Below are 25326 nucleotides of genomic sequence, written 5' to 3'. Positions count from 1 at the left end.
GAGCATTGGTTTTGGAATGAACATGTGCAACTACCTTGAAGAACAACAGTTACGGAAAGGTTAGTAACCATTTTTTCTTCGAGTGCACACACATGTCCATTCCAATGTACACAAGCAGTTGTATGGGAGGTGGGTTCTGAGTTCAAGGACAGGCTGACTGCAAGACTACATGGCCAAAGCTGGCATCGTCTTTAGTCTGCTGTATGATGGCACAGTACACTGTGAATGTGTGAACTGACGACCAGAGTGCTGCCTTGCAGATGTCGTGAATCAGGACTTGTGCTAGGAAAGTAGTGGGGGAAGTTTGAGACCTTGTGGAATGAGCCATTAGATTAGCTGGGGGCAAGATGTTCACAAATTCATAACATGTCCTTAAACAAGAAATAATCCACAATGAGATTCTGTGCAGAGATGAGGAAACCTTTTAATTCTTTCCGCTATTGCGATGAACAGCTGAGTAGATCTGCAGAATGGTTTGTATGAAGAAAGTCAGGGCTGGCCAAACATCCAATAAGTGGAGGCACTGTTCCTCTCTCTTTGCATGTGGCTTAGGGTAGAAAACCGGCAGAAAGATTGCTTGACTGCAACGGAATTGTGAGATGACTACTGGAAGAAATGATGGGTGTGGTCACAACTAGACTTTGTCCTTGAAAAAAGAACATCTATGGGGACTCCGATGTGAGGGCCCAGATCTCTGAAACTCTTCTGGCCGAAGTGATAGCCAACAGGAAGGCCACTTTCCAGGAAAGGTGTAAAAATGAGCACGTTGCTAGCAGTTCAAAGCAGTACTGTAAGCTTTGACAGGACAAGGTTCAGGTCCCAGGGGGGATGGACAAGGGACCTCCAAACCTTTGAGAAACCAGATGGAGAATTGCTTCCATTTTTGAAGGTGGGTGGCCCTGGCGGAGGGCTTCTTACTTCCCAGTAGGACCTTGCAGACCTGCTTCGAGCAGGATTCAGCCATGGAGCTTCCAGGCCATCAGATGAAGAAAGCTGAGATTTGGGTGCAGCTGCTGACCATGGTCCCAAGAGATCAGGTCCAGATGCTGTGGAAGCTGTAGCTATGCCTCCAACGACATGCCTAAGAGGGTGGTGAACCAATGCGGCCTGGGCCATGCCAGGGCTATGAGAATGACCTGCACTTGGTCTCCACTGATCTTCATCAGAAATTTGGGAATCAGAGGGCGAGGAGGAGATGTGTAGTACAGCTGTCTTGACCATGGAAATGGGAACACATCTGTAAGGACCCCACACTGTGACCTTACAGGAAGCAGAACTGATGTTGCAGGTGGCAAACAGGTCTATAAGCGGAGTCCCCCACCATTGAAAGATGTCCCCCATGATGTCCAGCATAGGTCCCCAGTGACCTTTAGGCCAAGTATCCAATAGCACCCCTCTGCCTAGGTCCATGGCAGGGTAGGAGTGTCTGGAAGAGTGGTGGGAGTGACTCTTTGGAAGAGAGGAGCATGACCCAATCTCCAACCCAGAAGATGATGAGTCTCTATCTGGTGACCATGGAGGTGCGGTGATCATTAGTTGGCAAAAGCAAATGGGACAAATGCCCAGTTTTTCCTAAAAGGGGCTCGGGGGGTGAGCGGTGGGACTTGGGTCAGCCCTCTGCAGCAGAGGAGGGCTCGGACTGGCTCTGTGTGGGGAGGCGGTTTGGCTTGGGTGAGTGGCTCAGGCCAGCTCCACTAAGTGGGGGGGGAGGGGCTTGGGCAAGCGGCTCAGACCAGCTTAGGGGAGAGGGGGAGGAGGAGGGTTGAGAATATGGTCCCACCATCACAGCAGGCTCCGGCTTCCAGCCTGGCCAGGGGATGGCTTCAGGGGGAAGAGGAGGCACAGGGGCCATGGCCGCAGTTCCAGCACTGGTAGCCCCCGCTCCCCTTCTATACAGGTTCCGACTCAGGCCATGCAGTGATAAGAGGGAGGAGGAGAGCTGTCGACCTACACAACCTGTCATACCCTCACTGCTAAGAAAACCTTCCAGCTCAGACACCTCGCACACATACGCACCCCCCCCATTTGGAATACATGTAGGGACCATCACTCAAAGATGAAAAACAAGTTTTTCAGCTAACCAGATGTCCAGCTTGCACAGAAAATGGCAACATGTTTTTAATCTTTCATTTCTCCCATCTGCTCCTCCTCAACTCCGGGTAAACAAAAACGTTCTAAGAAAACATTGTATAGGACACAAGCCTGCTGTCAGAACGAAAGGTCTGAGCTCACTTGGAGTGATATTTCACTTCACCACTCTGCCCTGACTGACTCAGGAGAGCACCATACTTGATCTTCTACAGAAGAAGGGAGGCACTGCTCTAATGTGAAAGGCTTGAGGCTAGTGTGTGAACTATGAGGGCAGATGCAGCATCTGCCAAATGACTGAATGAAAATGAAACAAAGTTGCAGGATTTTGGGGGGCCACACCCACTATCTATACATAGAACTTATGATCCCAATAGCACAGGTTCAGGGACATTCCTGCCACTATTCTCACTGGAGAAGAAACATCAAAAACTGTGAAGAAGATAAAAAACCACTCAAATGCCAAAACAAATAATCTGTTGAACTTCAGAGTAGAAGTACCTTGTCATGGGGGCTTGGTGGGTCAACCAGGTCCATCCTCGTTTACCCAGTGCAGGGTTGATATACCCCATCACACAGTTGTTGGGATTCCTTTTGAGTCAACAATCACGACCCAGGGGCTCAGGACCTCTGGCGGGGCAGAGAAAACAAACAGTCCGTAGTCCCTGGGATGGGCAAAGCAAACACTCAGTCTGTAGCCCCTGGGGCTCCCGGCCAGGGCAAACAATAACAGTTGGGACTCTGACCCTGTGGGCAGGGCAGAGAGAACAGTCTAAATCAGGAATCCCCGGTAGCAATGCCTAGTGGCAACTGCGGGGGGTGGGGATAGGGGAACCTGGGCCCTTCCTACTCTACCAGGTTCTGACCAGCGCCCTATGAAGCCAGTAAACTCCCTATTAAGACTTCAAGCCTTGGCTCCTAACACATTCCCTGGGTCACTTCCTACCATAAAGCCCCTCAGGCATTTCCTCAGCTGGCAGCAGCTTGGCATCTCTGTGGTCGGCTGGTCGTCCGCAGCATAGTCTGGGTCCACGGTCCCAATAGCCGGGTGAGTCAACAGTTACTCTGCAGGAGCCTGCAGCAAACATCCTTTCTCCTCCTCCTCCTCCAGCCCAACTGAGCTGGGCTGCCTCCTTAAACCTGTCCACTCCACCTGGACCATGCACAACAGGAGCAAGGAAGGGTGGTCTCCTGGTCCCACAGTGATTGGTCAGCACCTGTTGGCCCAGTGCGGGGTTCACAGTATCACAGAATCATAGAATATCAGGGTTGGAAGGGACCTCAGGAGGTCATCTAGTCCAACCCCCTGCTCAAAGCAGGAACAATCCCCAATTTTTGCCCCATATCCCTAAATGGCCCCCTCAAGGATTGAACTCACAACCCTGGGTTTAGCAGGCCAAAGCTCAAACCACTGAGCTATCCCTCCCCCCCTCAATACACCCTGATTTCCCCCCCTCAATACACCCTGATACACCCTGTCATACATCCTCCCCCTCAAGTCAGGACCTGATGGCTGTCCTCCCTCATCTTCCTCTCTTCCCACTTGGGAAAAGAAATCAGCATTTGCATGGGCTCTCCCCAGGCGGTAAAGTCCCTCGAACTTGTAGGGCTGGAGACAGAGGTACCATTTCTAATTCTAATCCTGGCATTAGTGTCCTTCAAGGAGTGGGTCCATCGAAAGGATGCATGATCTGTCATGCGTTGGAATGGGTTCCCCAGCAGATGATAATGTAAGACTTCAACAGCCCATTTCACTGCCAGTGCCTCTTCTTCTATTGTTGAATATCTCGTTTCACAGGGAAATAATTTCCTTCTTTGGTAGAATAGTGGGTGTTCTTCCCCATCCTGCTCCTGGGATAGCACCGTTCCGAGGCCCACCTCTAAGGTGTCGGTCTGGAGTATAAACCAGTTCAAAAAGTCTGGGTGGAATAGGGCTGGTTCTTGACTCAATCAGTCCTTCAGAGTCTGGAAAGCGTGTTCACAGTCCCTGGACCACAATGCCCTCTTAGCTGGGAGTTCTTTGTCAGATCCCTAAGGGGCGCTGTTAGGGTGTCAAACTGGGGCACAAAGCGTCTATAGAAACTGGCCAGTTCAAGAAACTGCCTCACCTGCCTTTTGGTCGAGGGGGTTGGGCAGTCTCTCATGGCCTGGACCTTATCCACGAGTGGGTGCAACCACCCATGCCTCACTGTGTATCCCAGGTATATCACCTCCTTCTGTCCTAGTGGCATTTAGATGGTTTTTCAGTTAGCCCAGCTACCCCAAGTGCTTGCAGTACTGTGGTGAGGTGTCTTAGATTATCTTCCCAGTTGGCACTATATACCTACTATGTTGTCAATATAAGCTGCTGTGTATTGATCATGTGGCTGCAACAGCTAATCCATAAGCCATTAGAAGGTCGACACAGCCCCGTGTATGACATGGTTGTAAATGGGAAAAGGCCGAATGGCGTGGCAAAGGCTGTCTTCTCCTGGGAGGTCGGGGTCAGGGAAATTTGCCAATACCCCTTTGTTAAATCCAGTATAGATATAAACTTGGCATTCCCTAGTCACTCAAGCAGTTCATCCACCCAGGGCAGAGAGTAGGTGTTGAATTGTGAGACTGTACTGACTTTCTGGAAGTCTATGCAGAACCTCATGGATCCATCAGGTTTTGGAACGAGAACAATGGGGCTCCTCCACTCACTGCAAGATTCTGTCATGGCCTCCAAAGGCCAGCATCGACTTGAGCTCTTCCCAGATGACTTCCCACATCTTCCTGGGCAGCGACTGACGATGGTCTGGCCCGCATAACAGGACTCAACTGTTAAGGACAGTCGGAGGCTCTGACCCTCTGGGCAGGGCAGGGTGAACAATCAGTCCAAATCAGTAGTCCTTTGTAGCCACTCTTAGTGACAAGTGCAGGGGTAAGGGAACCCAGGCCCACTCTACTCCACCGGGTTCCAACCCAGGGCCCTATGAAGCCGGTAAACTCCCTATTAAGGATTCAAGCCATGGCTCCTAACACATTCCCTGGGTCACTTCCTACCATAAAGTCCCCCTCAGGCATGTCCTTAGCTGGCAGCGGCTCGGCGTCCCTGTCAGTCTCTGTGGCCGGCTAGTCGTCCGCAGCATAGGGCGGGTCCACGGTCCCAACAGCCGGGTGAGTCAACAGTTCCTCTGCAGCAGCCTGCAGAACACATTCTTCCTCCTCTTCCGCCAGCCCCAACTGACCTGCGCTGCCTCCTTTTATCTGTCCCCTCCACCTGGAGCCTGTATAACAGAGGCAAGGAGGTGAGGTCTCCAGTGACTGGTCAGCACCTCTTGGCCGTGTGCAGGATTGATACAACCCATCACATACCTGAAAGTCAGAAAGTCCCATAATGAACATATCTGGGAAGGCTGGAAAGACCCACAAGGGAAAAAAGCCATTTACAAATCAATTCTGCTTGCACCACCTTCAAAAATGCTGTCCAATAAAACGTCTAAAAGGAGGCGTAGAGGGTTATAATGAGAACAACCTAAAGGAAATGCACACCTTCTACACCTGCTGTCCTCACTAACCCTTAAAGCAGAAGTCGCCAAACTGTGGGCCACACCTCCCTATGGAGGTGCAGAGGAATGTTCGGGGGGCCCGGCAGGCCCGGGCCAGCCCCCACAGGAGGAGGGGAGGGAGCGACACCCAGTCCTGCCCCACCCCCAGCTCTGCTCCGGCCCTGCCTCCAACCATAGTCCTGGCTCCCGGCCTCCTTACCCCTTCCACATCCCCTCACACAGAGCTGCGGCATAACTCTCAGCCCTGGTGAGCCGGGGGGGGGGGGGTAGGGATGGGGGGGGAGGCGCAGACAGGGGTAAAGAGGGGCACAACCCTCAGACGTTTGGGGACCACTGCCTTAAAGAAAGGCAAGGAAAGTAGTTTGCTCACCTGCTTCAAGGGGTTAGTGAAGTTAGCAGCTGCAGCATGGGAAACTTGATAGCCTCAATTCAGCTTGATAAAGAAATAGGATTAAATGGGATTTTCTGAAAGGCAATGTTTATATTTAGGGGACTTGGCTGGACATTACTCTGCTGCCCTAAAGGGTAAAATGTGTCCCTGCTGTAGACCAGGAAGAGCCATCTGCTCATAAGCAAGTGCCTTCCAAGTATGTAGGAGGGGAATGGGTACCTTCTCTTGAAAGATCTTTGACAGCTGTTAATGTATGTAACAGGGCCTAGATGCTACTAGGAGAGGCTCCATAGACAAGCAAGAGAAAGAACCCATGTCAAGCTACGCGTGGGGGAAAAATGAAAAGTCTTTCTTCCTCCCGCTTCTAGCAGCTGTAAAGGGGAGTAGGGTACACGGGTGGAGCAAAGACATGAGCTTGACAAACTGGCTTCTTGGGTTATGTACTATCACTTTTCTCCCCCTCCACACAGCAGCCCAAGTACAACTGTACAAATCTGGATAAGCCAAAACTAAACTACCATTACCTGGTCTGCGCCAACAACATCCACATCTTCGCCTACATCTTCTGCTCCACCATCTGCTGAGAAGTCTTCTGCCTTGATCACATCTTCGCTGGAACGAAAAGCCGAGCAGTTTAGTTCCTGGCCTGGAAACACACTTCCCTTTGACGGAGGTTCTATTTAGAATGTGTTTTGCTTGCGGTGCTAAAAGGGAGGGCAGATTTTAAAGACTGCATGCACATGATACGAGTTGCTTTTAGGATTCTTGCATAAAGAAGCCCAAAGTCTTTGGCCCAAAGTGGGGAAGAGCTTCATTATATTCTGATAAAACGAATTTTGATTCGTGCAACTTGGCACCAAACAACCAAAAAGTGTAAAAAAAACCCAAAAAACAAAAAAAACCCACCACCCACCTATGAGTCTGTCCAGTAAATCCATTTAAGGAGAGTGGGCGCTGTCACCCTGAAAATTGCATTTCTGGCTGGAGTTTGTGTTTTCCCTTTTAACCTTGACAAGTGACATCTCAGATTTCTGTACCTGAGATATTACAGAGAAAATATTGCTTTGTTTGTCTGTGTGTTTTCTTGGTGCACTGGATGGCACATGGAGTCTAGCCAGAGGCCCTGTTCTGTGGATAGTGTTGGGCACTTCCTCCATTATGTCATGTTCTGTGTGGAGCTCCCACACAGTTGGCCTCAGGCCCTGCAGGAAGGAATTCACCAGAAACACAGCAGCACAGCTGCTGAGGCCAAGACGATGTCTCCTTTTCCAATTTCTCTCTTAGGAGTAAAGAGGAGCTGGGGACAGGTGGGGTGGAGAAACACCCTTCTTCATTCCCAAACCCAGGGCTGGGTAGTAACTGGTACCTGGGAAGCCCCTTTCGCGCTCCACAAAGGGCTAGGGAGTGATTCAAATCTGAGGTGACGGGGCTGGAAAGCCCCATTCTTCCCTCTGCAACTTTTTCAATGGGACTGGGAACTACAGAAGTCAGGCAGGAAGCCTTCTCCTCCTTCCCCAGCTGCCTATAGGACTAGGGAGCAACGGGAGTCTGGGCAGCTAGGGGAGAGGGTTGTTCACTCCCTGTTCGTCCAAGAGGAGAACACAGAAGTTGGAAGATAGAATCAGGAGGAGGGTATGGCCCCAGGCAACTGCTCCATAGCAGCACTGAGAACACAAGGAGTGCCCCAAGGTGTGAACTGTAAGACACTGCACTAATTGCACAGTTTTGCAGTCTGCGTATTTGAAAAATCCCAGCTCTTTTAGGGGCTTGTGAACCATTTTTCCCTCACCGACGTCTTCTGCTCAGTCCCACTGGACAAAAGAATGGCAGACATTCTTGGAGACTTGTATCTTGAGACTTCAACCTCTTTCTGCTTTTCCCTGCTGCAGCAGTGAGTTCTGGAGTGCACAGGAAGTCTGGAGTCTTGTTTGTTGTCTCAGTGTGGCTGGTTTCAGGCAGAGACCCTGTAACAGACAATCAATAGCACTATTCTTCATTCTCGCTCTCTGAGACATTGAGAGAGGAATACTTCAAACAGCCCAAGAGAGAGGAAAAAGCAGCGTTTGTTACAATGGGTGCAGTCATTGTGGAAGCTAAATTCATAGAGACACTCTGAGCAAAGCATTCATTTTAAAATTCCACTGTGTTGAATGACCCAGCTAAAATCTATACAAAAAACCCCAAAATGACGGCTTGGGCAGTGGCTGATTTTGCACAGCGTATGTGAGACCTCCAGCTTAGGTTTCTGGGCCCTGACTCTTCCTCTCCAGACCAGAGGGCACTGTCAGTGCTGCACATGTTATACCAATAAAATAAAAACCAGCAGGATCTTATTAAAGGGGAAAAGGCAAAATACTACATTTATTGTGAATATAGAAAGAATCATAGTAAGCAGTTAGGTATAGCTATAACATTCCATTCAATCTCATATTTTTTCACATATTCATTCATACACACACACACAGGTTCTGCAAGGTTGTTATCATAGTTACCAGCCTTAGAGTTGCTCATGCCAAGCCACTGGCCAGGTGGCCTGGACATGAAGAGGGAGCAGGGCCTTGTCAGATGCACATCTGATGCTCCTGGAAGTTGGTTTGCAGAATCAGACCCCCAAAGTTCTCACTTTCTAGAGTCCATTTTTATAGGAGTTTCTTCCTATGCCAGTCTATGGGAATTGCTTCATCATGCTGTTGCTGAATCAATCAGCAGATAGCACATTCCTGACGGCTCCGTGCTGCCAGATGTTATCTTGTTCTTTGGTTCTCCCATTCTTCAGGCTGTTGGGTGGATTCCAGTCTGCCCTCCGGGGGTCCTCTGGTTATTTCCACTTGACGCCTTCTTCAGCCGATGGACACTGGATTCTTAGGCTGGCACCTCCCTGATCATTCAGTTATTATCCACACCAAGCATCCATCCACATACATCCTCTATCTCTATTTTAATCACAATTGTTAACAAAGCTAGATGAATATAACAAAAGGGTGGGGAGTCTCTGGGTGCTGTTTCTATTGTTACAGAGTATTGCTTTGAGTCTCTCTCTGTGTGAGTAGTTGTTGTTACAAAGAATTGCTTTGAGAACAGACTCTGTCTTAGAATGTACTAACACAATTAGCAGCTTGCAAGTTTCACACATAGAGGGAGAGAAACAGTACCAAAAACCAAGAGACCTCTTAATTAGTAATACCCTGGAATTTAAACTATGGGAAATCAAACTCATTTGTGATTTTAATACAGAACTTCTTTAATATGATCTAACATAATAACTGTGCACATAGCCTCTCTGGAAAGGCAGACCACCTTTGTGACATGCTGCTGCAACCCCCCCATGTCCCCAGAGATCAGGGGTGGGCAAACTACAGCCCGCGGGCCAGATCTGGCCCATCAGGGCTTTGGATCCGGCCTACGGGACTGCCACCCCAGAGGCACTGCGGGCCCCGTGCCGCTCCCGGAAGCAGCCATCACCACGTCCCTGCGGCCTCTGGGGTGGGGAGTGGGGCAGAGAGCTCCGTGCGCTGCCCTTGCCTGCAGACACCTCTCCCCGCAGCTCCCATTGGCTGTGAACGGGGAACCACAGCCAATGCTTTGGGGCTTTGGGGAAGGTACCCACAGGGGAGGGCAGCGCATGGAGCCCTCTGTCTCTTTCACCTCCTCCCCCGCGCCTCCCTCCCCGGAGCCACAGGGACGTGGTGCCAGCTGCTTCCTGGAGCAGCGTGGGGCCAGGGCAGGCAGGCAACCCGGAGCCCTTGCCACATCCCAAATCCCTACCGCACCTCAACCCCCTGCCCTGAGCCCCCTGCCGCACCCCAACCCCGTCCCAACCCTACATTCATGGCTCTGCATGCAATTTCCCTACCCAGATGTGGCCCTTGGGCCAAAAAGTTTGCCCACCCCTGCCATAGATACTGGACTCTGAAGGGAGTCCCATCAACTCCTCAGATGAAGGATGATGTGCAAAGCATAGCCCTGAGGATGGCTGTAAGCCAGAAAGGGAGGAATTAAAGGATCTTCTGGAGAGGATTCCCTTTGTTCTTCTAACAGAATACATCCCAAAAATAGCAACAGTAAGAATCTATATTTAGCACTTCTATAAAAAACTGTTTTCATTATCATAGGGCTTCATAAAATTTATCTAATCCTCACAATACCACTGTGTGGAGTCAAGTAATATTATCCTCACTTAGACATGGAGAAACTGAGGCAGGGATGTTAAGTGACTGGCTCAAGGCTACCGAAGGCATGAATGACAGCAGGGACTAAAACAGAACTCGAGAGTTTCTGGCTCCCATACTCAGACCACTGGACCAAGCCTCTCTCTAGTGAATGATGAAAACAACAAATCTGAAGGGAAAAATATAGGGTTTAGAATGGAAGTCTACAACAGCCCACACACTGCAGTATTTTAATGTGATATGTTATCCATTTTTACTGAGGACACAACCAATCAGATTTAACAAGATGGTGGAACTTTCATACCATTAGACAATTTTCTTTTAAAAGAAGATGTCTTAGATCTGCTTGTGGGTGACAATTCTCTTAAACTGCTGATAACAGAATTCTCCTCATCTTCATTTGCCAGCAAAGAGTTCCTGTACCAAACCAAGGGGTGCCATTCATCTCCTCTGCAAGATGCTGGCTCTGTTATATACCTCTGCAGGTAACCATACCTGGGGAAAAATGAGAAGTATAAGAAAAATCAAAATTTCTTCTGTAGCTATCTAGGCTAACCCTTCCTACATTTGGGTTTTTTCCCTCTCCTCTGCAATTGGGGAGGCAGAACCAGATCCATCAAGCAACAGAAAGAGGGAGGGCCTGGCTCCCCCTTCCGAGAAAACAAATCAGTGTGAGTGCTTCCGAAGCTGAAAGATTGCTCAGAACATTACAAACAACTCTTGATTCCCAATAATTACAGAGCCACATCCATCTTTTAGTACAATTTCCTACACTCTAGCACAGGGAAAGTAACTGCTTGTTGCTGCTGCCAGGAAGCAATTTACTGGGTTGTTTTCTTGTAAGATAACCCCTCCCCAGCAACTGAAAGGTCTAGTCCTGCCTCCTCAACTGCAGAGCAGAGGGAAACCCAACTGAGAGGCATTCCCTTTGATTTAACAGCAAGACAAAATGAACTCCGGAATTAGAAAGCAGGGGTGGGGGCTGGCGGGCTCAATGCTTTCCAGCTACAGCTCATCACTTCCAATCCAGCCAGCACTGTTAAACCAGATCCCACATTAGAACACGCACACCGTGAACATTTTATACATTTTAATATAATTAATTATATCAATAATTATTTTAATTATAATTTTATATTGTTATTACTACTCTGATTCGGAAGGCAGCCTGGAAAATATCAGAGCTTTCATCAAAACAAGAAAAAGACAGTCCTGGGAGGATGACTCAGATGATTAGAGTCATGCATCATGGAGACTCAACACACTGATTATGCAATATGTTAGTTTCAAACAAGAGTGTACTGTAACTAAAATTTTAGGGTCTAATCCAACTCCCACTGATGTCAGTGGAAACACTCCTATTTTGAAGCCCTTAGCACTGTTTTTTTATTTAATAAATTGTTTCTATGTATATTTTGTGGCAAACACAAACTGACAAGTAAAATATTTTACCACTAAACTCCGTATACTTAGAACATGTTGGCTATACTCCTTTCTAACAAATGTCCTTATTCTCTTTATCATGTGTTATAGGTGCATTCACAAACGTTATGCAGGTCTGTTCACCAGTCCTGTGCCTGATTAATAATAAAAATGAAAATAACCAGATGTTTATTTTCAAAAGTTCATGTTGACTTAAAACATTCCATCCTGTAATTTATGGTGCAACTAAACCTAAATATTTCTAAAAGGAAATATAATCTCCAGACCTTGCAAGGCATTTTGAGCCTCCCAGAAAAGAAACTGTTACTTTACAAACATAGCTTGAATGTAGAGTTGTAGATAAAATTGCAATTTCCCCCTCCTTGAGAACTTTATTGTTTTTCATTTATTTCCAACATAGGTGGGCAAGTCAAAGACAGCTGAAGATAAACTCTAGGTGTGTTTCTTGCTTGGTTCCTCACAAGAGTGGTCAAAAGATGAGCAAACCAGTAGGGATATTCCTGCTTTCTTGGAATATACCCACTGGAAAAAAAATTAGACACAGCCTCGGAAAATCATCATGAAAATTTACCATCCTGCCCATCCTGCTGATGAAATATTTTCCTTTATCATTTAAAAAAAAAAAAGTTACTCTCCTAAGACAAATTGGTAAATAGAGTTTTGCAAGGGTGAATTAACAGAAATCCACCTGGGGGGAAAAGATCACCATATGGAAGAGAACGATTGCTTAAACCAAGTCCACATTGTGATGATGGAGTTAAACAAACGTTTGTGGAAGGTACAATCTAGTGGTACACACAAGAGATCCTGGCTGGCAAAAATGCAAAATTAGAAAGGGTAATTACTATAATTATAGACTGATCAAAATCAAACAATCAGAGGTCACAATACAAAAAAGGGAATCTGCACACTGCACATTTTCCCCCTGCACGTTGCATTTTTATATCTTATTCATTTCTCAATATGCAGTCTGTGTATAACTGAATCCTGAATACATTTTGTTTGTCACGGATTAAGAGTAGCATGAGGTTAAACATTTTACCACTCTTAATCCTTGGCATACAAGTCATTTGAAGCTCTCCATGAAAGATCAGTTCCAATTGAACCCATGCTAATGCTATAACCAGTAAGCTTAACAATCCAGTAGCGAGCAAGTTACACGGGGCATGGCAGGATGCAGGCAGCATGCTTTTTTTCCTACTTGCTGCCTGGTTTCTTCTCTGTCATGAAACTTTACCTATTGACACTGACTAAGGAAGAAAAGAGAAGGAATGGAATGGAAGGAACCAAGGGACAGAAAGGAGGAAGGAGCTCCTGCAGTACCAGAGACAGAGAAGAGCAAACACTGAGGAAGCAGGGTCTATGGGTTTGTCTACACTTAAAACGCTGCAGCAGCGCTGCTGTAGCATTTAGTGAAGAGGCTACCTATGTTGACGGGAGAGTTTCTCCCATCCGTATAGGTACTCCACCTCCCCAAAAAGAAGGATGCTCTCTTGTCAACACAGCGCTGTTCACACCGGAGTTAGATCAGTACAACTATGTTGCTCAGGAGTGTTCTGATTGGATTTTCCACACCCCTGAATGATGTAGTTATACAAACATAAGTTGATAGCGTATACCAAGCCTAACAGACACTATCATGTTCCTCTGTACTAGAATACAAAATATCCAGAGCCATAAGAATAAATGGCCCAGTGTTATATTATTATTTTTTAATATTTACATTACAATAGCACCCAGAGGTGCCAATCGGAACCAGAATCCCATTCTGTCAGGGACTCTACAAAGACATAGTTCCTGCAGTGAAGAGCTTCATGCGACATATTTTGTAACAGAATCCTCAGAGAAGCTAGTCTGCCCCAGTCATATGGATTGTGGTTTTGGCTCCTTCCATTCCATTGTCACTATATTAGCTCTATCTCCACCTCTTCTGCTTTGCTCCAGGACAGAACTTAAACTGTTTAACACTTGAGACCACCCTTAAAAAAAGGGTTCTATTTGCTCCTGCCAGCCAATATACCTCCCTCCCTCATATATAATGTTAACACCATTTTCCCCCATGGCCTTTTTTTTTTTTAAACACCTTTTTTTTTATTTGGTTGTAATTATGGCTAAAAACTGATTGGGTATGTAGATGCACAACCCCAAAAAACTGCTAGCATAGACTGAAATGGAGAAGAAATCAAAACTGAAAAAGTGTCCAATCATCCACACTTCTGATGGGAAACCAAACAGATTTCCAAAGTTGGCCAGATAGAGAAGTACTTGAACAATTCTTTCAACAATATAAAGCCATCCATTATACAAAGACACACTGTACAAAAACGATCTATGCACGAGTGTGTAAGTGCTGCATATGACATGCATCACCTAAGATCACTTGTCTGGCAATAAGCAATAAAGGTAACTTACACTAATTTTTTGTCAGGCTTTAGTAGCTTATTGGAGAATTCACTGATGATTAACAGAAAGCTTAAATTTGGAGGCAGGCATTTCCCTTCCACTCCAGCAGCTCCTTGAAAGGCAAATTCAATCCCTTCTCTATTAGAGGGGAAAAAATAAGAGGGACAAGGTAACTTAACAGAGAAAATAAACAAAACAATGCCATGGACAATATATGGTTATGTGGCACATACTTGTGTATCATGGCTACTGATTCCCTGGATTTCACCTGATCCCAGCCAAATGTCAGTGAAAAGCGACGAGCAAGTTCTTTAATGTTTGTGAAAGACGAATCCATGCTGTGGGTACTACCATGGGTTTCTGTATGTTTCTGAAACAACTGCAAAACCACAAACACCAACATGTAAACTTCCAGGCAACAAAAGCACAAGGAGAACACACCAGCCATACAATACTTACCTCATGTAGAGCGAAGCATTGCAAAGGAAACGAACAAGCGCAAAACAAATTCATTTGCTGAAGAATCACACTTACTTGGAACAAACCTGAGAGGTTTGAGCACTGCCTGGGAAAATATCTGCAAAGGGTGCCACTCTGTTTAGCAGGTAGGATGCCTTACTTGCATAGGCCTCTAATCTTGCAAAATGATAAGTGCCTTCAACTCCCACTGAGATCAGTGGATCTAGTCAGAGGGCTTAATCTCACCCTGAGGGTTAGAGAAAATCAGAGCATGGATACACAACGGCTAGTTTTTGAAAGAGAAGCAGCAACGCTTGCCCACGTAGTTGAGGGCATGACTGAGCCAACCAAGAGACACAGACCTTATTGCCAAGTTTTTTTCTAATAGAACATGTAGGTAGTTTGTTCCCTGCGACCTGAAAATTTTGAAGGTCAATGAAAGACCAACCTGGGCCAGTTGTCTATGTGATATGTAACAGACTTTCTGACTATGTGGGCAGAATATATGTGGCCAAATGCAGCTCACCCTCACTTTATCTCGTATTTCAGGGGTTGGGTCATGGATCTAAGTTCCTGGCGAAGTGTGTGAAGTCAGCAGAGCTCATATATCAGTCAATCTAGGAGGAGTCTGTTCTGCAACTTAGGAGTATGACATGGATGCTGGGAGAACAGATGTCCATGAGGAAACCAGGCTAGAGCAGTTTCTAAAACAGATTATTAGGCTCAATACTGCTATGGCAGAGTTGGTGTAACTAGAGGAGCAGGGGCCATCATCAGGTGTGTCCAATTTTTTCAATAAAAATCTAATTTAAATTCTCTAGTCAAGCATGGAAACAATGGGGGCCTGATCTCAGAAGGCACTGAACACCTCTGGAGAAATGCCAACCACCCCCAATTTCAGTGAGAGTTGAGGCTGCTCACCACTATGTAGCCAGAGGCCCTTAGTCTGTATCTTGCAACACAAGACGTTCCATGAATAATAACAATCCTAAAAGATCAGGTATTTGGCAAAAAAAATTAGGTTTTTACTCTTAGGCCAAAGGGCTCATAAGGTGCTTTGACAAAGAAAAGCACTTACATGAATTCAAGAAAGTGACTTTTTCACTATCTATTTAAATTAGTTTGAATAACTATGACAAGGTACCTAGAAAATTATAGTGTGGGGATGGCTTTCATCAGAGTCCCTTTCCTTCTGCATTACTCTTACCTGCTGCAGGCAGAGAATCAATGTCTTGGCACTCTGGATTTTGTTGTTATGCCTCGTCCTGCTCAGGGTTTCCTTAATTATATCTCCAAAATCATTGTAGGTCTATTAGTGCAAAAAATACATAACAGAAACATCACTACCTTACTACAGCTTTATGAATACACAATACCTGGGGTACACTCATGAAACACAGGAAAAACAGAGACTGCTAAGAAAAACTGAACAATTCATAAAATATTCCAGGTCCTAGATATCTTGCTAAAAGGAACATTTTTAAAAGTTTTCACAAGGATAATTTTATTTATGCTCCCTTGTAAAGTACTGTGAGATCTATGGATGAAAAATAGTCAAGTATTATTCTGACAGGAGGACTGAATCAATGAGTTGGAAACAGAATATGGAGATTTTCACACCTAGACTACTGATTCACACCCAGCCCTGGCCACGTAGATACCAAGTGTCATCGCCAGCAGATGGCTATTGAAACCACTCATTTCACTCAAGTTTAGAGTGATCCTAGTGACCAAGTGCCACCACCACAAATGGCACCTCTCTGGCAGTCTTCTACAGAAGCCAAAGAGTTAATGAACGGGGAACTAAATTACCCTGTCTCTTAGTAATCATTCATTCTACTCTAAGGTACATTACCAGAGCAGTGGGGAGAAGCCTGCACTGCTACTGTTCATTTCTGCAACCATTTTGTGCATAAACAGATGACTCTGGCCTCCAAGGCTGCTAATCCAGCACCTTCCACAAGTACTAGAGTCACTTTCATGGCGTAAATGCATTTTCAAAGCTAAGTGTTACCTTCATATAGTGCTTATAGATCTCAGCAGCCGCAGACATCTCCACCACGGTAAACACAATTAGCTTGCAATAGACTGCAAGAAGACTCCGCCTCCTGTGTAAATCATTCAATTTGTAGCCCTCCTTTTCCCTCTCCTCCTCTTCTGTCAAGTCTAGGGAAATAAACATGCTAAGGCTTTGTTCTAACATTTTACTTAATGTATTTTATTTTTAAGGCCAACTTCAACCCAAATTACACAAACTCAGCTATTCAGTCAACTCTCTAAATAACAGACACTATCCTTACCAAAGGATATAGGTTTATTTCCATTACAAAGCTCACAGCTGATGACAGTGCAAGCTACTTATTTGTATATCCTTTCTGTTCTAATCTTTGTAGGGATTTCACATTTCTACCAGTCAGAATCTCCTTGTAAGATCCTGGCTATAGCTGTAGGACAGGACCAAAACACGGAACACAGAACAAAAACCAAACACATCTGACAGAAAAAGACCAGCGAACCATATCAATATCTTTTCTTTAAAAGAAATCAATGCCAGCACCCAGCACTCAATTCATGAGTAACTCCACAGAAACAAACCAGTACACACAGCCTGTGAGAGAAGAATTCAGTTGCAAGTTTCCAAGTAGTTATCAACACTAACATCTGACATTTACTTAGCATGTAAACTCTCTGGGGCAGGTCATTTTGTTCTGTGTATGTATAGTGCCTAGCACAATGGGGTCCTGGTCCATAACTGTGGGCCCCAGGATTACTTCAGTACAAATAATAATACATTTGGGAACCAATTGCTTTTACGGCTTTTGCCAGCCCTGTTGCTGGAGGTGCTTGGAGAGAGTTACCTGCGGAAGGAAAGCCTGGGAGAGTTAGACTCCTGCCTGGAGTGAATTCTGCCTCCTCGCTGCCAGAAAGCTTCCCTGATCTCTGGCCTAGGAATCCCACATGACCTGTTTCTGGCTTTCAAACCCAGCCTCTGGCCTAGGAACCAATGAGAGGCAGGTAGGCTGACCAGGAGTAAATGACTGTCAGGGTCAGAACTGACAAGGGGCAGCTGACAGATAACACAGGCAGATGGGCTCATGGGAGAGAAAAGACAAGGAATCACTCCTGGATGCAGGAGTTTGCTGAGTTTATTGTAGGGGAGAGAGTAAGACAGTGAGTTTGGAGGGGGAAGTTGGGACCCTTTGTTGGGAGGACTGAGGAATTGAAAATATGTTTCTTCTCATGTTCAATTCCTCAGAGCAAGTTGCTGGATAAGTATCATAGAAATGTAGGGCTGGAAAGGACCTCAAAAGGTCAGCTAGTCCAGCCCTCTGCACTAAGGTAGACAAGTAAACCTAGACCATCCCTGAGAGGTGTTTGTCCAACTTGTTCCTAAAAAACTCCAATGAGGGGGTTCCACGACCTCCCTTAGAAGCCAATTCCAGACCTTAACTACCCTTATAGTTAGGAAGATTTTCCTATTATCTAACCTAAATCTACCTTGCTGCAGATTAAGCCAATTACTTCTTGTCCTACCTGCATGGAGAACAATTGATCACAGTCCTCTTTTAACAGCCCTTAACATATCTGAAGACGGTTATCAGGTTCCCCCTCAGTCTTCTTTTCTCAAGACTAAACATACCCTGTATTTTCAACTTTTCCTCAGAGGTCAGGCTGTCTAAACCTTTCATCATTTTTGTTGCTCTCCTCTGGACTTTCTCCAGTTTGTCCACATTTCTTAAAGTGTGGTGCCCAAAGCTGGACGCAGCTGAGGCCTCACCAGTGCCGAGTAGAGTGGGATGCTTACCTCCTATGTCCTACATACAACATGACTGTTAATACACCTTGGAATGATATTAGCCTTTTTCACAACTCTTATTCTTTTTGTGATCCACTATCATCAGTTACCAGGGCGTGGATGGGCATGCCTAGTGGTCTGACCAGGAGTCTTTCCTAATGGTTAGAACAGTTGTCGGTGCCTAGGGTCAGAGGTCAGATGTAATCGGATCAGAGGGGTTAGAACCGGGTTACCTGGAGGGAGGCAAAGCTAGGTCCAAGGGTTCCAGGCAAAAGCAGGGCTGGAATAAGGCTGGGAACAAGGCAGGAGCAGGACTGAAATCAAGATGGAAGCAGGAGCTATTGCAGCTGTGGGCAAATGGTCGAAGCAGCCACTGAACTGTTGATTAAGATCCGTCCAACTGATCAAGTGGTGTAGCCAATAAGGCAGCCTACGACAGGCCCGCTGCATTCATTAGGGTGCCCAGAGACTGGCTCTGTTGCAGGCCCCAATTCCTGATCCACTATAACCACCAGATCCTTTTCAGCAGTACTACAACCTAGCCAGTTATAACCCATTTTGTAGTTGTGCATTTGATTTTTCCTTCCTAAGTGAATTTCCTCTTGTTGATTTCAGACCAATTCTCCAATTTATCAAGGTCGTATAGCCGCATCCTTGGTACCACAAAGAATTAGCAGCATCTTTTCAAAATCATTCACAACAAAACCTAATTATTGCATTACTATTCTAAATCTGTTTGAAAATGACAGAAGAACAGCAAATACCATAATACGTTCTGCAAAATCAAACTCACTCGAATAATATATATTATCCCTTAGTTTGATGGCTTGGAACTGTTATACATCAACTGATCCACAGTTCCTCAACTAAAATCCCTCCAGGAGCATGGTTAACAGAATAATGCTAACCCATTGAAATCTATCTCAAGGTTTGATAGTGCTACCCATCATTGTACTATGTACCTCAGCCCCTTCCATATAAAAATCAATTAGCAATACCTCCTCTGGAAAAGCCACAGCAGACATAAATCTGTGTACACTGAGTGATCCATTTTGTTTGTATTCATATGCTACAGCTCTATTTGTAAAGAAATCAAAAAAATTAGCAGCCTCTCAGCCTGGCAATGTCAAATGCTGCAGATGAATGACATCAGAAAATGTTAGTTTACTTCCTTGCTGAGGACAGTGGCTGACCTTTGATTTCTTCTTTCTCCTCCGTGAAAACATGATCCTGGATAAACAAGAGCATTTTTGACTGAAGGGATGTGCTGGGAAGATACTGAAGGACTCCTACAGCTTCATCGTCACCTGAAGATTGGTGACTCAAAATCATCAGTAAATCACAGAGTATCATGAAGGCCTGTAACATACACACATGCCAAACAAGGATTTAGGAATTTGGGGGAAAGCCACCAGAACAATGATATTTTTTCATCTCCATTATCAACTATTATTCCTACAAGACCAAAGCTCTGTCTTTGAGCCTGGTCCCACAGGGGTGGAGTACCATAGCTTAGCCCTTCTGGAGATGCCCTTGTAAGAGCTGCATGTTTAATCCCCACCCTGATCTCCTAAAGATTTTCTACCTTGTATAAAGAAGCTGCATTCTGTCATATGCCAATGTCACTCTTCTTAGAAGTCTGGGAAGCTGAACTACTGAGCACTTTGTCCCTGATTTTCCATTTCTGTAGTTACGTTCTCAGTCATTAAACCCATTTTTTCAGGCATTTATAAACAAACGAGAGCAGTAAATACACTCACACCAACAGTGATTGTTAAAAGGAGAAGTGCAAATGCAAATATGAAAATTCAATTTACTTCAGTAATATGTGCTGAAAGTGCCCTGGCAACTACCCAAGTTAGAAGGAGCATTCACAGCACATCAGCAATGTAAAGAGCAACCTTTTGTCTTCTCTGCCACCACCCATTTAAGTTTCCTTGAGTCACGGATTGCCAACTCCCAATCCAGGGTGACACCACAGCACACACCACGCTGTGACTCCAGTTTATATAATTATGTTAATACATTTAGTCTTCAAATCACCTGACAAATATTAATCCATCCCAACAACACCACTTCAAGGTAAATTTTGTTATCTCTGCTTTAGAGATGGAAAGACTGAGGGAGTCAATGGCAGAACTGCAATTAGAACTCCGGAGTTCATAGCATCCAGTCCTGTGCTCAAACCTCTAGACTTCATCTGTTTCTTTCCTCCTCAGTGCCAGAGACCTACATTGTAGCCCAGACGCTGGGGAAGTTGTAGGGGGAGGAGGAAAGTTATATTACATTGTGCATTTTAGTAGTCTTATCATTATTTTACATGTAAAATTTAAGACTATTTTGAAAATCCTTACAATATATTTTGTTAATGAAAATCTGGCTACATGCAGCCCAAGGATTTTACTAGTGGCAGCATTTAGGACAAGTTATTGTTGAGGAGGAAAAAAATCTTCCTATTTACGTTTTCAGTTCAGTTTTAATTAACAATGCAACTCAGACTTAGCCCCCATCCTGCACCTGGCTCCATGCAGATGTATTCCTGTGCATGTGCAGGATGCTGTGGTAGTTCAGTGCTCTGGTTAACAAGGACTCCACTTATTTTAAAATAAGACTTTTAAAAAGCAAAATAAATGAGGAAAAGGAGCTAAAGGAGGAGTGAGCAAAACACACCGTTAAACAAACTAGCCCCTACGGAGCCACTGACCTTTTCACTTAAATCTTTATCTTTATGGCTGAGGTTGCATGCACAAATCTGGCAGAAAAATCTCAACTCTCTGTTCAATGCCAAAAGAGTCTCCTAAAAAATTATGGAAGAAAAAACAAAGATTAGAGAAATGATGGGCATTGACACCTAGGTAGCCAAGGACAGGAGTGGAGCACCAAACCATGTATATCTATTGAATCAGTCCCTAAATGGTCAGCACCCTTCTATCACTTCCGAAACATCTAAAAACAAAAGATGCCAGTTCCATGTCAGTATCTTCTGTATACAGGGATACAAAAGAGGAAGAGAACAGATGGAAGAAAGCAGCAATACTCAGTGCAGCCAGAAATCTCTAGAGAAACTACACCGTTGTTTTTATTTGCTCATGGATCAAAACGTAGGCGAGTTCTCATTTTTGTAATTTAAAACTAAAATACCCCATTGAAGTGCTTAGTATGTTTTTGATGCTGCGTAGTATCAATTCACAAATAATAATTGTAACAGAAAACTGATGGTGAGATTGCCTAACACTTTCCCTGGGCATTCTTCATGCATACCATAGTGCACTAAACAGAAACAAATATGCGGTATGTAAAGACTGAATTCCAAGGGTTTTCTTTGAATATTGTATTTTCACTGTTTTTTGTTCAGGAAACAATCCTTGTTTCCACCATATGCCAGGATTCAGAAGCACAAAACTTTGCACTGAACACAGATAAGCACTTGTTTAATTTAATTATGCCCTTACAGAGATTTTAAAATGTCTCCACTTTTCCAATATTAAAACACAGGAGAGAGAAATGCCTAATCCTAATTTGGTTTCTCCAACAAAATGTTCACAGCATCATTTTGGGAAAGTATGTCTCTTCCAGCCATCAAAGGACAGCAAGTGAATGTGAACCTTTCAAGTGCACCACTTGGTTTCAGAATTATTTGCACTGGCCAACCTTGGAAGATGACCTCTCCACAGCTGAAGCTAGCTGCCATAAGAGAGCAAAGTATGTGCACTGTAGAGCTGGTAGGATCATCTGCAAATAAAAGTACATATCTTTTAATAATGTGAAAGGCTTTGTAGTGAAAGCAAAGAATCAACATCTCATATTCTGTATGCTGCTTGTACAAGTATTTCTGCAGCATGAGACATTTAGATCCCAAAAGCAGATTCAGTAGGTTTACATGCAACTAAGCATGACTTCCTCAGAACCTTTGTCTCTGGATTAAGTTCCTGATTCAGTAAAGCATTAAGGCTCATGGACTTCAATGCAGACTAAGCACATGCTTAAGTGCTTTGCTAAACTTGCACTAGGTAATCATGGCCAGTGGAGACTATCAGAATTAGCGTTAAAGCTGAACAGACAACTTGAGGTTTGTAGTTTAGACAATAGTTAAGGCTACATTTTAGTCACGGGTATTTTTAGTAAAAGTCATGGAGAGGTCACGGGCAGTAGACAAAAATTCATGGCCTGTGACCCGTCCATGACTTGTATTATATACCCTGACTAAATCTTGGGGGGAGGGTGGGAGCCCAGGGCGTGGCCCAGGATCCCCCACGAGTGCTGGGGGGGGGGTAGCCCAAGACCCCCACGGGTACTGGGGGGCGCAGCTCAGGACCCCCACTGGTGCTGGGACGGGGGACAAGTTGGCAGGGCTGGCAGACTCCCTACTTGGCTCCGCGCCTCCCCGGAAGCAGAAACATCCCCCTCCCTCTGCTCCTAGGCGGAGACACGGCCAGGCAGCTCTGCACGCTGCCTCCGCCCTGAGCACTGGCTCCGCAGCTCCCATTGACTGGGAACTGCAGCCAATGGGAGCTTCAGGGGTGGTGCCTGCAGGCAGTGGCAGCACGCAGAGCCCCTTGGCCGTGCTTCCGCCAAGGAGGGACGTTACTGCTTCTGGGGAGCCCCCCGAGGTAAGCACCGCCCAGAGCCCTCACCCTCTCCCATGCCCCAATCCCCAGCCCTGAGCCCCCTCTCACACCCAAACTCCTGCTGCTGCTGGGGTGGAGGGCGCGGTAGGCCAAGACTGCCCCAGCAGCGGCCGGTGTGGCTGGCCAAGGGGCTGCCCCAGCTGCTCAGGCGGCCCCTGGGCCAGCCGCACCAGCCGCTGCAGAAGTCGCAGAGATCCTGGAAAGTCACGGAATCCATGACCTCCCTGACAAACTCGCAACCTTAACAATAGTTAATAAGCAAATTGGCTTCACTATAGTTCATTTTGCAAGTAATGGGTCTGAAATATTTTCAATTCTGACGAAATTTAATCTGCGAGTGACAAGCAAATCCCTGAATTATCTGTACTTTGTTTAGAGCGACATTGCACAATTGAGAAAGAGAAGCCCTGTCTCTGATTCTAAGCAAACAACTAATCCAGACTCGGACAATAACACCCCCAGCACAGCACTGGACAATCTTTGCACTAAATTAATCCATGTCCTAATTCCACGGTCTTCAACAGGGTTATACCAGAGATGAAGATGGCTCTCTGTGTCTCAGTTTCCCAAGCTGTGGAATGGGAATAATAACATCCATCTCTCTCACAGGATACTGTGTAAGGTAGAGCCCTGAAGCGGGACTGGGATCCCGTGGGTCCCACAGGACCTGCTGCCATAAAAGCAGGAGCGGGTAAAATGTATTTTGTTGTGGGCGGGATTGGGTGGGGAAAAAAACAGACTGCAGTAATTTGTGGGGAAGCACTAAATCTCTTGTCAGTTTGTTATATATGGAATTTCAGCAATGTAAAGCAAGGTTTTCTTTCCTTTTTTTTTTTAAGGAAAGGTTTCAATACTTAAATTTAAGCGAGGGATAGAAAAAGATTTGGTGTCTATTATAACAGGAGTTAAAGTATTGTTTTTACATGGTTTAAGCAAGATTTGTTTTCTACTTTTAGTGGTAAAAATTGTGTCTGAATTCTGTTTATATATACACAATATATTAACCGACCATTTTCTTTTGTGTTGCTGTTGGGGGTTTATTTTAGTAGCATGGAGGAGTCTCTCTCTCTTGCAGGATTTGTGGGATCTAAGGCTTTTGATGGAGGGAGCAGGATAAAAATGTGGGAGTCGGCAAAAGTGGGTATTGTGGGGTGGGACAGGAACAGGATTAAAAAATAGTCCCATGCAGGGCTCTAGTGTGAAGTTCAGTTAATGTTTGTAAAGTACTTTGATAGACTAAATGCTTTATTAGTGCTCAGTACCATCAATTTACCTGAACAGGTAAACTCCCATACTCCATCTCAAAAACCAGCAGCTTTGACGTCTTCCCATAGAGATTCCATTTGGTGAGATTGTGAGCACTGCCAGTCAAAAAGGAAATGAAATACCACACTAAAATAATCATAAAGAGAAGAGATAAAACAGAGGTGGGCAAACTATGCCCCGCAGACCATATCTGGCTTGCGGGACCGTCCTGCCCGGCCCCTGAGCTCCTGGCCCAGGAGGCTAGCCCCTGGCCCCTTCACTGCTGTTCTCCCTCCCGCACAGCTTCAGCTCGCCGCGCCTCCGGTGCAATGCTCTGGGCGGCGGGGCTGCGAGCTCTTGCCGAGCAGCACAGCTGCAGAGCCACAGCCCGACCCGGTGCTCTGTGCTGCGCGGTGGCGCGGCTGGCTCCAGGGGGGCGGCGCGGCTGCCTGTCCTGGTGCTCTGGGCGGCGCAGCTGTAGCGCAGCCAGCCACTGGTGCTTCAGGCAGCGCGGTAAGGGGGCAGGGAGCGGAGCAGGGGTTGGATAGGGGGTAGGGGAGTTTGGGGTCGTGGTCGGGGGGCGGGGCTGTGGATAGGGGTTGGGACAGTTAGAGGGCAGGGAACAGGGGGGTTGAATGGGGGCAGTCAGGAAGGAGGGGGGGTTGGATGGGGTGGCAGGGGGCAGTCAGGGGCAGGGATTCCGGGGGTGGTCACAGAGAAGGAGTGGTTGGATGGGGCAGGAGTCCCAGGGGGCAGTCAGGAATGAGAGGAGGGGTTGGATGGGGCAGGAGTCCGAGGGGGCAGTCAGGAATGAGAGGAGGGGTTGGATGGGGCAGGAGTCCCAGGGGGCAGTCAGGAATGAGAGGAGGGGTTGGATGGGGCGGCAGGGGGAAGTCAGGGGCAGAGGGTCTGGGGGCGGTCAGGGGACAGGGAGGGGTGGACGGGGCAGGGGTCCCAGGGGGGCTGTCAGGGGGCGAGAAGCAGGGGGGGTTGGGTAGGGGGTAGGGGCCAGGCCTCGCCTGGCTGTCTGGACAGGAATTGGTCCTCCATGCAATTTCGGAAACCCGATGTGACCCTTGGGCCAAAAAGTTTGCCCGCCCCTGAGATAAAAGCTACTGTTTTTAACAATCCCATTTCTCCCTACATGCAACCTGTTCCTAAATAATCACAG

General features: G+C 46.1%; 1 protein-coding gene across 5 annotated transcripts in view; it reads right to left on the bottom strand.

The window, feature by feature from the left end:
• Nucleotides 1-3659: 3659 nt before the first annotated feature.
• The window catches only part of LOC144263939 (cohesin subunit SA-2-like), a 92162-nt gene continuing 70495 nt past the window's right edge, over nucleotides 3660-25326 (bottom strand). For 4 of the 5 annotated variants that reach the window (XM_077815089.1, XM_077815080.1, XM_077815074.1 and 1 more), the window contains 12 exons: nucleotides 24184-24271; nucleotides 21934-22014; nucleotides 20987-21079; nucleotides 19476-19641; nucleotides 16501-16652; nucleotides 15694-15795; nucleotides 14261-14406; nucleotides 14037-14165; nucleotides 10486-10676; nucleotides 7802-7976; nucleotides 6537-6624; nucleotides 3660-5427 (listed from right to left, as the gene is read on the bottom strand). In XM_077815089.1, coding sequence (XP_077671215.1) covers nucleotides 5185-5427; nucleotides 6537-6624; nucleotides 7802-7976; nucleotides 10486-10676; nucleotides 14037-14165; nucleotides 14261-14406; nucleotides 15694-15795; nucleotides 16501-16652; nucleotides 19476-19641; nucleotides 20987-21079; nucleotides 21934-22014; nucleotides 24184-24271 — 1654 coding nt within the window. In that variant the 3' untranslated portion in view covers nucleotides 3660-5184. The remainder of the gene's footprint in view (nucleotides 5428-6536; nucleotides 6625-7801; nucleotides 7977-10485; nucleotides 10677-14036; nucleotides 14166-14260; nucleotides 14407-15693; nucleotides 15796-16500; nucleotides 16653-19475; nucleotides 19642-20986; nucleotides 21080-21933; nucleotides 22015-24183; nucleotides 24272-25326) is intronic. The other variant, XM_077815106.1, reaches the window with a different exon arrangement.

This window comes from Eretmochelys imbricata, chromosome 1, assembly GCF_965152235.1.
Source record: "Eretmochelys imbricata isolate rEreImb1 chromosome 1, rEreImb1.hap1, whole genome shotgun sequence".
NCBI classification, from domain to species: Eukaryota; Metazoa; Chordata; order Testudines; family Cheloniidae; genus Eretmochelys; species Eretmochelys imbricata.
Note: the sequence above shows the minus strand (reverse complement) of the source record. Positions and strands in the feature narration are given on the sequence as shown.